Consider the following 14,609-nt stretch of genomic DNA (forward strand, 5'->3'; position numbering starts at 1 on the left):
AGATCCAAATGTGGAAAAAATAATTTGAATAAACTAGTAAATGAGTTTTGATCTTACATACAGGACTTCATTTTTGACAAGGAAAACAGACGGCTAAACTGTACTGTAGGAGTATTTTTTCCATTCATTTCCCCTATCTTTACTTAACTACAGTTTGTTACCCTTGTTATAAGAATGAGACTTATAGACATGTTTATCTTTGTAAATTACAATGCGTAGATACATTTATGATTTGGTTTAACATTCAGCTCTATATCCTACACACTTCTGATGGATTGGAAAGTTTGTTACATAATACATCAGCTTGTTGACGGATATTGATGCTTTTATACTAAACAGAAACTTGATTACAAAATTTTGACAAATTTGAGTCTTGGCATTTCCAAATATTGATCCGTGATTAATGGTGCTGTGAATTTAAATGAAGTTTGAATCATTATTAAGTATGTTTTCCTGAAGAAAGGAAGAATTTGAATTCTGTCAGTTATTGCTCTTAATTGGGAATTTAAATTGATAATGTTTTTGCTACCGTTTGGTATTTACGGAGGAACTGCCTGTATGATTAATGTGAAGATTCCTTTTTAGAAACTATTGTATGTCCTTTGCCATTTACTTAACACTTCCTTATTTCTCCTATTTTCCTTACATTTATAATGCCATTCTGAATAGGTTAGAAATAGTGCATATTTATCATATATAGTTTAATTGACCGCTAACTGAGTTTCAGATAACAAAACAAACAATAAAATTATTTTTTTCTTGATTTAGTAAGAGGACAGCCATTATGGCTGACACAAGAATATACTCAAAATGCTAAATCTGCTTATCTTTTTCATTTTTATCAATCAATTGTGTGTCCATTATATGTCCTTAGAGTAACAGAATCGATTACAAGCAAATTATATAACACAAGATCTTAATGCTCTGGAAGCACATCTATCAAATTTTCTGTTGCTTTTTGGCATTAATAAAGTTAGCGTAATGGTTTGAATCCCAGTGGACATCCCACTTTAACACAATCCGAATGAAAATGGGACCTATATATGTTTAGTGAAATTATTGATATTGATGTAGTAAAGGGAATGAGGTTTCAGCAATTGATTGTGTTTTCTATGAGTCTAATGTACATTTTTAGTTCTGTCCATAGTCTTAAGGGACTGCATGAGATGAATGCAATTGTGTTCTATTAATATTGACTACTCTCACGATAGAACGTTATATTGTTACATTGTTTACTCAGATCTATACATCGGATCGTTGTTACATCCGTTCTGTGGAGATTCCGGTGGAGCTGTACATCGTTTCTGAATTATTTATGTCTTGATAAATGGTGTTTGGGATATTCTCATTTTATTCTGATGTTGAAAAATGTAACAATGTAGGCCTAAAGAGAACTGTCTGCAGACATAACCGCAAAGCGTTTTTAAGATTTATGTATTAATCTCTTTACTTTCTCATGAATTTTGTCCATGTGGATGTAATCATTTATAACTTACTATGCAATCCTAAATAGCATCAGTCAAGCAATCTCATATTTGACCTTTGAATATGTCTGGATCTATTTCTAATCATTTACTAAATCTAAAACTGTCTCTAGATGTGTTTACAGCTTATCCTTAGCCATTATCGTATACTTTTACTGCTGGGTGAATAGGGAATACTAATTTATTTTAAAATAGACAGGTCTAGAGTTGTTTTGGCTATCAATATTTTAAAAGTTGTATGTAATAAATTATTAGTCTGTTGTTATATACTATCAATGCAAAGAGAAGTGGGTTCATAAATCATGAGGCTGACTTCATAGCTGATCTCATCCAAAAGAAGGAACATTGTTTAGCCAGATCCTTTGATCTCAGTTTCAGCTATGAAGATGACATATTAGCTTTAAACAGTAATAGTTTCGGGGATTCTATGCTTCGCATCTACTCCTAAGAGCTTGAGAAAAAGGACACTCAGACTCTATGACGTCAGTTCATATCTTGACAAACTCTTAGAGATTGTTGAAAAAGGAAAACTCGTGACCAAACTATACAACAAACACTATGACTTCCCATTCCTTATTGTCACAACATCCCTTCAGCACCTTACGTATGGACTTTGCATATCACAACTCATTCACTATTCCAGAGCTTGCCAAAACTATGCAGGTTTTTTTTACTGTGCTAGGCTTCTTACAACTAGGCTTCTGGAATAGGGTTATGTTGTTACATGATTAAAGTCACTGCAGCAGAAGTTGAATGGTCATCATCATGAACTTGTGTACCATTTTTTTGTACATCCGACAATACCATGAGAACTGACTTGTTCACCGTGTCGTAGTTTTCTTTCCCTTTTCATGTACGCCGCATGTGACATTTTATGAGCAACTTGGCGGGTGTTCCTTAAAAAAAAAATCAGGACAATTACCCTACCGATTCAACTGGTCCATGCTCCAGGATTTAAGTGAAGTCCCGTTTGCTCATTTACTTTTGTTTCTTTATACGTGTTATTTTGGTTAACCCATTTTCTTTGATATGTATGTCTTTTCCTTGTCTAGTCTTTATCCTTAGAATATATTCCTTTGATAAACCTCGATTATTGGTTCTCTTGGTTACTTTTTCAGTTGTTAAATACAGGTATCCACTGTTTAATTTATAAGGGCCAGACTTATAATTGGACAGAATATCAACATTCAAATCTACTGTTATTTTTATCCATTGCTAAATAACCAAGGTGTAAATTTTGAATGAATTAAAAGAGCAAATTTGTAAAAATATAAGAAGTATCAGAAAGGAAGGGCAGTGGCTTAAACAGAAGAAAGTAAATGGTTGGTTCAGTTCTGAAAACTGAAAGACACCTATGGTTGAAACATTTCAATAGATTTAAAAAGGCCAATGGCTTGAATAGTTCTATAAACTAACGAAGGTCAATAACTGGAACAGTTTTGTAGACTGCAGTAGGCCAAGCGCTAGAACAATTCTATGGACTGAAAAAAGACCAATTGATAAAACCATTCTATGTACTAAAAATAGGCCAATGATTGGAACGGTTGTATATACTGAAAAAGTTGATTGGCGTGAACAGTTCTATAGACTGAAGAATGTCATAAGCTGAAACAATCTAAAGACTAAACAGGCCAATGACTGGAACAGTTCTATAACTGATGAAGGACAATAGCTGGAACATTCTATAGACTGAATGCTAATGACTGGAACAGTTCTATAACTGCTGGAACACTTCTATAGACTGAATGTTAATGACTGGAATAGTTTTATACACTTAAGAATGCTTACGGCTAAAACAGTTCTGTTGATTGACAGAGGTTAATGGCTGCAACTGCTCTTAAAAAAACTTAAGTAGGTCACCGTAGGCGGGAACAGTTTAAAAGGGCAATGGTTGATACATTTCTATAGAAAGGTTAAAACTGACAAAACATAAACAAAATAGAATTGATTTAGAGTCATGTCTTATGAAACTTTTAACAAATTGCCAATCAGTTTATATAAGTCATTATTATAATCCTTTTAAGAATATGAGTTGATATAAATGATGGTGTTTATGTAAGTCTGTTCAATCAAAGAAATTTACAATTAATTCCTGTCTCACATCTGATTTTCTGTTTTGGAATTGATTTGTTGAAAGGAAAGAGAAATTGCATTTTGCAATTTTATCTGACTTTAGTCTTTAGAAATAAAACTTATTGAAACAAATAAGTGAGCTGGTGAAATCAAACTGTATATTAAGCTGACAGCCATGATTATCACTTCTCCATCCCAACGTTGTGTATTTTCCTGGAATTTATTGGATTAAAACTGACAATTATATATTAAATTTTCTTTTTCTGAGCTTATGAAGTGCCGTTCTAATCAAATTAGTTGAATAATCACAGCAGAAGCAAACAATTCTAAAACCAATAAACCATATAGTATCATCTCTTCCTCTATTGATTTTGGTTGTTACCAAGTTTTAATCTAGAAGTATTCAATTTGACATATAGAAAGGCCTATATATCATATTAACTGGTCTTTGTACCAATGACATAAGTCTGTATTTAAAGGATTTCTCACAAGTCACCCCTATTATTGAATATGTCAATTCCGTGTCTACCCCATTATGCAAGATCAGGAGAAATTTAATTAAGTTATATTTTTTTCCATGAATTGTCATGATCCAGTAATGATGAAAGATGTTCGCCCTTTCTTTATGTAATAGATTAACTGTCAGGAGGAGTGTATCATTTTGAGTCAGTTTTTCATGATTTCTAATTTCACGATGTACTTGTCTTTTTAAACTGAAGAAATTAAAACCTTTTTTTGAGTTTTTTCATATTCTTTTGCTAGCTGTATACAGTTTTTGCAGAATTTTAATTCTATTTACCTACGTTGCATAAGCTATTTGCTAATTGTGCGCATGTATCATGTGATAAACTTGTATGACTTGTTTGTGGTGAACGTATATGTACATTAGTGGCATGCATTCTTTAACATGCAACAAATGTGTGACCAAGCTACACTGAATAATATTACCAAAGGTTGATGTATTTTATCTTGTAACGGTAGTGTGATAGGTTATGTTATATCATGTAACAAAAGTTTGATAGGCAATCTTATGTCATGTAACGAAAGTGTGAATATCATAAATGGAAATCTTGTATTATGTTGGGTTGTGATTGGCAATATTTTATTCTGTGAAGAATGTGTGGCCAGTAAGGTTGTATTGTAAAATGAATGATAAGAAATGAAGTTTTGTGACGAATGTTTAATAAGTATACTAGTACTGTTGGATAGGTGTGTGATCATGTTTAGCGTCATGAATTTGCCGTTATTTTTCTGTGTGGGGTATATATATTTGATCAGTACATGTCGTCCTGTATGGTTTGACAAATGTGTGATCAGTACTCTTATTTTGTGGGAAAAAATACGTGGTCAGTCCACAGGCAAATATTTTTCACGTGTATTCATGTGAATCGTGATTCACATAAAATTGACATGAAAAAATGTGATTTTCAAATAAAATTCACTAAACACGAATTTCATGTGAACAATTCATGCAAGTTTCACTTGAGGGCTCGATTCAACCGAATTTCACGTGAACTCTGTCACGAAGTTAATTTGCTCAGTTCAGGTGAAATAAATGTGAAATAATTTTTCCTGTATAGTCATGTAGTCCATGGGCTGTTAGGGTCCACAATGCACTCCAACTCATCAATTTTATGGTGATTTTAGGTAGCCTTTATACCTCCCATTACCGAAACTGTTGCCAAAGAATATTCTCGGATAAGCCTATATTTGTACCCTACTGGGTCAAAAAGCAAAGATTTTTTGACTCAATCGTTTGAGTGTCTAACTTTTCCTGGGACAGCATGTAAGAACAAACTAAACACATTCAGGTATCATTATGTAGCCCAAGGTCTCCGCTTGACAATAGTGCCTAGAAAGCTCTGGTAACACTTAGGGTTTTGGGATAAAATACGGTTTTAAAAAAGATGAATCCCTTGGTATTTTCTGTAAAGTTTTGTCACAATTAATACTTCTGGGGATCTTTATATGAATTTTGGCGATTTTTGTAGTCGGAATTTATCCAAAAACGCCGAAATTGGGATTTGCGATTTTTCTGTAAAAAATTACATACATTTGACTCTACAAGTTATTGCTCTCAACCTAAACGTCGTAAATCTGGTCTCATTCGTTAGATAATTTAATTTTCTACATAATTACACCACGAAAAACTGATTTTCAAGAAAGAATTTTTAAAATATGTTAAAAATATTACCCCTATGCCTTGAAAACTGGTCTCGGTATCAAATAGAATTCTCATTCACAGCATACTGACACCGTAAAACTCACAATTAAGGCATTCATAATTAAGATAATGGTGTATACAACATATCTGATCAATTCAGGCGCTTAGATTTTCTTTTTGGAGTGACAATTACTATAAAATCAAAAAAAGACGAATTTTCAGAATTTCTTCTTTATCACACATTATTTTCATTTTTTTTTAGAATAACGTAGTTTAAACAAATTTTTTTTGTGATACGGTACATTAATATAGTGTCTTAGCTTTCAAATGACCCCAAGTTGTAAATATTTGAACTTTTCCAAGTCAAAATAATTAGAAAATTGCCAACCCTACCCATGAAAAAATACCTCAACATGAACTAAAATGTTATTTTTTGGCACATAAACGATGTACTATAGACATGTTGGGTATTGTTGTTTTAATTATCGACGTATCCAATATATCTTCTCATATCAGGCGTGTATTTTTCACTTTCAATATAACAAAATGAGTTTTTCATAAAAAGGAGAATTTTCGGAATTCCATATTTTCTTCCATTTCACCTGTAATTGGCAATTTTTTTTTCAAATACTGTACTTCAAACGAGCTTTTGTATATTCAAATACAGTTATATATTGTCTCAGCTTTCTAATGAGATGAGTAATAGATATTTAAACTTTTCCAAATCAAATTAGGTGAAAAATTGCCACCTCTACCCATGAAAAAAGTACCTCAACATGAACCTAAATGTTAATTTTTAGCATATAATCGATGTTAAAAAACAAGTTGGGTACTACCTTCTCATTCCAGGCGCGTATTTTTTCAGTTTAAACATCACAAAAAATGAGTTGTTTTTTTGGTTGTTTTTTGTTTTGTTTTTTTTTAAGGTAAAAAGTACCCTACTGCAAACAAGCTTTTGCACATTTAGACACAATATCGTATCATCTTAGCTTTCTAATGAGCCAAGGCAATGTATAATTCAACGCATTCCTTGCCATTTAGGCGAAAGAATTTCCGTGAAAACCCACAATTCGTATGTGGTAGATTAGCATTTTTTAAATGATGTTGGATACATGTATGCCAATTATTCATCGTAGCTACTTCTTTGAAACCTTGTATGAATAAAAATAGTGATAGCAAACAAAATCTAATCATGTTAAAACGGTGATAATCTGTGTTCTTAAATTTCCTTTTTTATTTAATTTTGTTGTCTTCGGGACAAATTAAAGCATATTTGCTTGACAATATAATCGATACAAGATCTCCTTTATAAATACCAAATATACATTGTGTACAGTTCATGTATGCTTTGAACGGTCATATTCTTTCCCATTGTGGCAGATTTTAGTGGTTAGGGGGTACCATTCTTTCGCTCAAATGTCATTGAATATATACGTTTAATTGTGCATTGTCTTGGCTCTTTGGAAAGTTAAGATGCTACATTAATGTGTTTGAATATACAAAAGCTTGTTTGAAGTAGGGTACTTGAGGGAAAAAATGCCCATTACAGGTGAAATTGAAGAAAATATAAAATTCCGAAAATTTTCCATTTTATGAAAAACTCATTATTGTCACCTGGAAACTGAGAAGTACGCGCCTGAAATGAACAGTGATATATAAAAACAAATACAAAACATGTCTTTTTTACATAGATTATATGCTAAAAATTAACATTTTTGCTCATGTTGAGGTTTGTTTTTCAAGGGCTGGTGGCGATTTTTATTTGAATGTACAAACGCTTGTTTAAAGTACGGTATTTGAAAAAAAAAGTGTGAAATTCTGAAAATTTCCCTTCAAGTATTTATGCAAAAAAAACCTCATAACTGTCACATTGAAACTGAAATAAGAAAACATATTGGATACATCGATAATCAAAACAAAAGTACCCAGCATGTCTATTGTATGCCGTTTATATGCCAAAAATTAACATTTTATTTCATGTTGAGGAAGAGTAATCAAGGGAACCAAGGTTATAGCGGTAATCAAAAGAATGTAATCCAGGGACAAAGACCAGACATGGAAAACAGACATACACAACAAAGAACGTAAAGTAACTAAAATCATACATACAAAGTAACAAAAGCAAAGGAGCAATTCAGACTCCACTAAAAACCGGGAAAACTGTGAGCATGGACCAGATGCACCGGTAGGGTAAGCATCCTCTGTTTTTTTCTAGAAACACTCGCCTAGTTGCTCATAAAAAGTCAAGTCTGGGGTAGACAAACGAGGAAAGGAAAACTATGACCCGTTGAATAAATCAGTTTTCATGGTGCAGATGGATACACCATAATGATCCACGAGGTCACGATGACGACCATAAAACTTCTGTAGTGATGACTTGTATCTTGTAGCAACATAACCCTGTTCCAGAAGCCTATTTGTTAGAGTTCTAGCGCGATACAGAAAGTCTGCGTAGTTTCGGCAAGCTCTGGCATAACGTTGAGGTATTTTTTTGCATGGGCTGGGGTCGCAATTTTTCACTTGACTCGGAAAAGTTCAAATATTTATTACTTGCGCTCATTTGGAAACTAAGACTATATTAATGTACTGTACCACACAATAGCTTGTTTAATCTACGATATTCTAAAAAAAAAATGGAAATAACGGGTTATATAGAAGAAATTCTGAAATTCTGAAAATTCTCCTTTTTACGATTTTACAGTAATTGTAACCCGAAAAAGAAAATCTAAACCCAAGAATTGATCAGATATGTTGGGTACATCGTTATTTTAATTATTAATCCCTAAAATATGAGATTTATGGTGTCGGTGTGCTGTGAATGAGAATTCTGTTTGATACTGAGACCAGTTATGAAGGGGTAGGGATAGTATTTTTAACATTTTTTTTTAAAGTTGTGTCTTGAAAATCGAAAATCCCATTTGCGAGTTTTTGGATAAATCTGACTACGAAAATCGCAAAAATTCATCAAAAGAACTCCAGAAGTATTAATTGTGATAATACTAAACAGAAAATGCCAAATAAGCCACTTTTTACTGAAGCAAAAATACTTTACGGGTTTTGATATGGAAAAATATGTCAATTTAAACGATTTTTCAGTGTGGTAGGGGTTATTTTTTTTTATATTTTATCCCGAAGTGTTACCAGAACTTTCTTGGTACCATTGTAAAGCTGAGAATCATATTTTGATTGATGAGTAGTGGGGTGCAGGGGGGTTATCTCAGCCCATGTACTAAAATATAGTGTGACGTACGTGTTTAACCTTCTTTTGATGTGGATAAGATTTGTGTTCAATAATCATGAATGGTTAGACTAATGTGTGATCAGTATTTTTTATTTCGTGGGTTAGGTATGTGATATGTAGTCATATATGGTGCATTGAATGTGTTTAATATTCGTGTAAGATGGGAGAGGTGTCTGATAAATATATGACATTAATAGTGGGGTATAAAAATTAGATCAATACTATGGTAATATGTGATGTTGAAAACATCTTTTTACACATATTATTCTTTGAAATTTGACCCATTTATCTATTTTACATAAAAGGCATGGATCAGTCTTATCAATTATATACGTCGAACAAACCGTCAGGACAAGTGTAAAAACGTTTTTTTTTAGTATGTTCATTGACGTATGCGAGAGTTATGTGACTGTAAGGGAAAAACTATAGGCTGTTGAGGTGTGAATGTATCGTTGGCCATAAATAACAGATAAAGAATTTGAAGACCTGTTTCTGTGGCTGGCAGTCATGTAGTGCTGTCAGACTCAAAAGAATTATTGTTTTTGTTGATAATAAAATTGCACAATATTGGATTACATATCAATTTGTTTTGAATAATTGTCTCTACATGTTTGAGATATTGGCTTCTTGGAGTTTTTTTTTGTGTTTTTTTGTATTCAAGTTACAAGTTCAGAAATGTGAAAGGACATATGTGCATAAGATTATTTCATGTAGTAGGGCATTGGTAGGTGAAGAAAACCTCAATTCAGGTATTTATTTTGATATTTGCATAAAAAGACAAAAAAAAATGTATTGCTTAAAACAAACTAGTAAACGAATGCATGTTTGTATTTCCAAAAGGTCTTGTTTTATGCGTGAATTATACAGTCCAGGTCGATTTCATACCTCTTGTTAACAAGTCAGATGACCGTCATATCCCTTTGTCTGTCACACTATTGGCTTCTAAATGGTGATTGAAAATCATTTTACAATTATTTTTTTTCGAACTTTAACACAATGCTTTGGACTCCTAAAGAAAAGCCATTTTCTTAAAATGTTAATGTTGTATGATCTATTTAGGGAAGTGATTTTTTTTTCATTTTGTAATGCAGGGTTAACGAAAACAGACATCAAACTTTTATATTTTGTTTGTCTGTAGTTTTTTATTCTTCTTTTTGTTAATATGTCTTTGTTAGCTATGCAGAGAGGAATGCTATAAATGATGGGTAATGTACGAAATAGATTTAAGTTACATAATAATTAGTAAAACTTCGTTTCAAAGTTGAACTTAGATGATTTTGTTTGAATTTTATTTAATCTAGCTTATAGAAATAAACAATTACTTGTTGGAAGTCTTGATTTGCAGCAATTTTCATTTATCATATTACCCTATACTTTCTCTCCTTTTCAGAATTTAGAAGCAATGTCAATAGAGGTTGTACGACTTAGCAAACTCCACACAGTTGGTGGTGCAAATGACAATGTAAATCAGGAGAGTACACACAGTCGTCATTCTGTTGACAATACAAGAAAAGGTTCCATCAATAGTCAAGTGCTAGATGACTCAACGTCAACTCTCATTGGGAAGGAAAGTGACCTTTCTAGTTCATTATGTACACAAGGTGCTGAAGGTGTGGAGTCATGATAAATACCATATAAAATGTTTTTTTTACAACATCCCTGGCTTCCGTAATGAAATTGCCATAGTGATTTGTAAAAAAAGGGTTTAAGTCCCCGTAGAAATCATACTCAGAATGAAAAAGTGTGTTATAATAGGTGATGTAGTACAGTATGTTCTGTTTAAAGTTGGCTGTATTTCACTTAAATGTGATAAACATTCCATAAAATTCTTCAGTTGACTATATTATTATCACAAGCACTTGTCAGACATAGATGATCAGAGAGGGAACTTGGGCATCAGTGGTTATTGAAAGCAGCGATTTCGATTTTTAGCTCACCTGGCCGAAGGCCATGTGAGCTATTGCAATCACTTGGCGTCCCTTGTCGTTGTCGTCGTTAACAATTTGTCTAAACTCTTCTTCTCGGAAACTACTTGACCAATTGGAACTAAACTTGGTATGAATGTTCCTTGGAGTATCCTGCATAGAACTGATGTGGGGATTTTTGATCCGTCGAAAAACATGGCCGTCGTTACTAAAAATAGAATATAGGGGTCAAACAGTAGTTTTTAGCATATATCTCCAAAACGGTTAGGTTTCGCCAAATTCTGACATGGGATAAAAGTGTTCAGCATGATGAGATCTATTTGTGGTCAAATCTTCATTTTAATCTATTAAGCCATGTTGGAGTTTTCAAAGTTTTTTGCTATTTTTAATGTTATTTCTTTCAAAAATCTTCTCCTCTGACACTATTTTACCAATTGAAACAAAACTCGGTATAAGTATTCCTTGGTGTATCCTGCATAGAATTGAATACGGGTTTTTTGATCCGTGGAAAAACATGGCCACTGTTACTGAAAATAGAACATAGGGGTCAGACAGTAGTTTTTCGCATATATCTCCAAAACGGTTAGGTTAAGCCAAATTCTTTCAATAGCTGAAATGATCGTTATTTTTAGTGTTACAAAAGTCTTCAGGCATCACATTTGTCAGACGCCTTCTTATAGTTGACAGGGGAAAATGGCAGTTTTTTTTTTACAGTTTTCAGCCAGTGTCTTGAAAACTATAATAGATTTAGACTTTCATTTACTGAATTGACCCTTATGATAAGTCCTATCAAAGTTTTCTTGAGTCAAAATGGTTGGACAACTTCTTGTTTAATTTATTGCCCTTGAAATGCAAAATTCAACCAGGTGAGCGATTCAGGCTCCTGGGAGCCTCTTGTTCGCTAAATTTGAATACAAGTCAGAATGCGAAAAAGAACATGCTACCCGCAGACTTAAGAGTTCTTCCTCCTTGTGGGATGTATATAAAGTTAACTCTCGGGATCACGAAAATTTCATTATGCCAAAATAAAATAACCTTTTTCGACCAAAAAAGCACAAATTTTTTATCCGTAAAAAAAACACACTTGTACAGAAGTTAAAATGTTTTTTTTTTTTTTTATAAATTTTGATGTTATGTCTGTGTGGTTCACCATCCATCAAAGTATGTCACCATTGTCCATTGAGATGGTTTTAATGCGTGTAGTTTTATACCAACCTAAACAAGCTAGCTATTCTATCCCCTTATGTTCCATATTACAATTTGTATTTGTCTGGTATTTTATGGTATGTTGCTGTCCATTCATCCGTCTCTTTGTGCACATGTTATAATTTAACTCGAAGGTCTTTGATGGGTTTTAGTTATTTTTTGGGACAAAGTTTGTCTACACTGAATAAAGTGTGATTTCAATTTTTGATTACTCTCAAATTTCTACTTTAGGTGAAATAGAATCTGAAACACAAAAAACAGACATATGCCTTTTTAGCAACCGGTATGTTTTTCTGTGGGTCAATAAATATTTTTGTGACAGTAATTGCCTTTCATTGATCAAATTGAATTTTAAATTATTTTATCTCCAAAAGTGGTCCTAGATCCAATCTTAAGTAATCTATATATTGCATTAAGTTAAATTCTTTCAACTATCTCTCTTTTATTTATCATTATCTTACATAGAGAATTTTCATTGCTTTAGACATCGGGAAAATATAGGTTTTGCAAACAGAATGGCTTGGTTAAACTATTTACGTACAATGTTGCTTTAATATTAATTTATATATATATATTTTTTTTTTATTTCTTTTAAACTTAATGCTTTATATGGATTTGTATCAAGGTATAGGTTTGCTTAAAATTAATTTTAGAAACATTTTCCTATATCATTGTCCTTCATTCACCATGTGTTATTTCTCCCAGTATTAACATTCCCTCAAACTTTGTATTCTCTATAGTTTCTTTGTTTAGAATGAATAATTTGATGCAATGCAACATGTAATGTGTTCTATAATAATTCCCATTAAACAGCTGTGACCGTTTTTTTAAATTAATATATATTTAGGCAGAACTAATTTTATCATAACAAGTGCTAAAAATAACAGCTTGCCTCCTATTGTGCAGTATGTGCAATCAAACATTTGTAATTGTAGATGATTATAAATTCTTTTGGTGCATTTTTTGACATGTAACAGTTGTTAGATATTTTCAGTTTATATAAACTAGATTGTTCATTGAAATGAGTAGAAAAAGGTTGAAAATGAATGTGCTAATTATTGTGATGTATTTTGTGTTTTCCTTTGATGTTACAACCATGATTTTTCCTGTCAAGACAATTTTCTCCTTGCAGCCAGTTGAGAGCTTTATAGAAGGTTAATTTTGAATTACCACTGATATCGAGTTTTTATGTTTCAAATTTAATAAATGACTTTACGCAGTAACGCTGTAGAACCTCTTGAGCTTTTCCAAAGCACTACGGTCTGACAGTTTCTTTAATATGCAATAAAATTGCAAAAACGGATAAATATACAGGACTAGGCACAAATTACTATATAAAGAATATATATTTAAACTTTTCTTGTCAATATTTTAAAAGTTAAATCGTTTATAGTAGTGGCTATTGCTAGCCTTTAACCATTTGCTCAACAATAGGACGACAGCATAAGCAACATAACCAAGTTGATGTTGCTTGTGCATAAAAGTTAGTTATTCCAGAAGTTCATAGGTAGTCCCAATAATATAGTTGACCGTTTTTGAGTACCTGTTCCCAATAGGACAAAGTATTTCCATTAGATAGTCTACTTCTTTCGCTGGATTTGACCTTCAACAGACAGAATGGCATGTGTCTTAATAGCAGTACGGTTTGGAGTTCCTTTCTGTGTATTTATTGTACTTTTTGTAGCTCAAAACTCTTCTCCTCTGACACTACTTGATACTTGACAATTGGAACCAAACTTTGTATAAATGTTCCTTTGGGGTATCCTACATCGAACTGATGTGGAGAATTTTGATCTGTCACAAAACATGGCTGCCTCCACTAAAATAGAACAGAGGTGTAAGACAGTCGTTTTTCGCATATATCTCCAAAATCTTTAGGTTTAGCCATATTCCGCCCGGGTTAAAGTGTTCTACATGATGGGATTTATCTGTGGGCAAATTTAAATCATTTGAATCTGTTAAGCCATGTTGTAGTTATTGCCCCTTTTCAGCGTTTTTTGCTATTTTTAATGTTACTTTTCTTTCAAAAATCTTCTCCTCTGACATACTTGAACAATTGGAACCAAACGTGGTATGAATATTCTTTGGAGTGTCCTGTATAGAACTGATGTGGATATTTTTTATCTATCAAAAATACGATCGCCGTTACTAAAATATATCTCCAAAACCGTTAGGTTTAGCCGAACTCTTTCCATTACTGAAATGATCCGTATTATAAGGCCTACAAAAATCTCCAAGGGATCAAAGTTGTCATACGACTCCTTGAGTTATTGCCCTTGAAAGATGAAAAATGGCTTTTTTACAGTACAACCAATATCTTGAAAACTTTAATAGATACTTTCTATTGCTGAAATGATCCTAATGATAAATCGTACCAAAGTCTTCTTGAGTCAAAATTTCTTGACAACTCCTTATGAAATTTATTGCCCTTGAAAGACAAAATTTATCTAGGTGAGCGGTTTAGGCTCCTGGGAGCCTCATGTCCTGACTAAGTTTTACTTAAGGATTTCTCATCG

At 32.6% G+C, this 14,609-nt stretch overlaps 1 protein-coding gene across 1 annotated transcript in view; it reads left to right on the forward strand.

Annotated features, from left to right (window-relative positions):
• The window catches only part of LOC148629191 (GRIP1-associated protein 1-like), a 55,894-nt gene extending 45,103 nt beyond the window's left edge, over window positions 1-10,791 (forward strand). The window contains exon 28 of the mRNA XM_088545799.1: window positions 10,353-10,791. Coding sequence (XP_088401925.1) covers window positions 10,353-10,586 — 234 coding nt within the window. The 3' untranslated portion in view covers window positions 10,587-10,791. The remainder of the gene's footprint in view (window positions 1-10,352) is intronic.
• Window positions 10,792-14,609: the final 3,818 nt, after the last annotated feature.

The sequence above is a fragment of the Perna viridis genome, chromosome 1 (genome assembly GCF_037379345.1).
Source record: "Perna viridis isolate PV_CMFRI_1.1 ecotype Kerala chromosome 1, ASM3737934v1, whole genome shotgun sequence".
Lineage (NCBI taxonomy): Eukaryota > Metazoa > Mollusca > Bivalvia > Mytilida > Mytilidae > Perna > Perna viridis.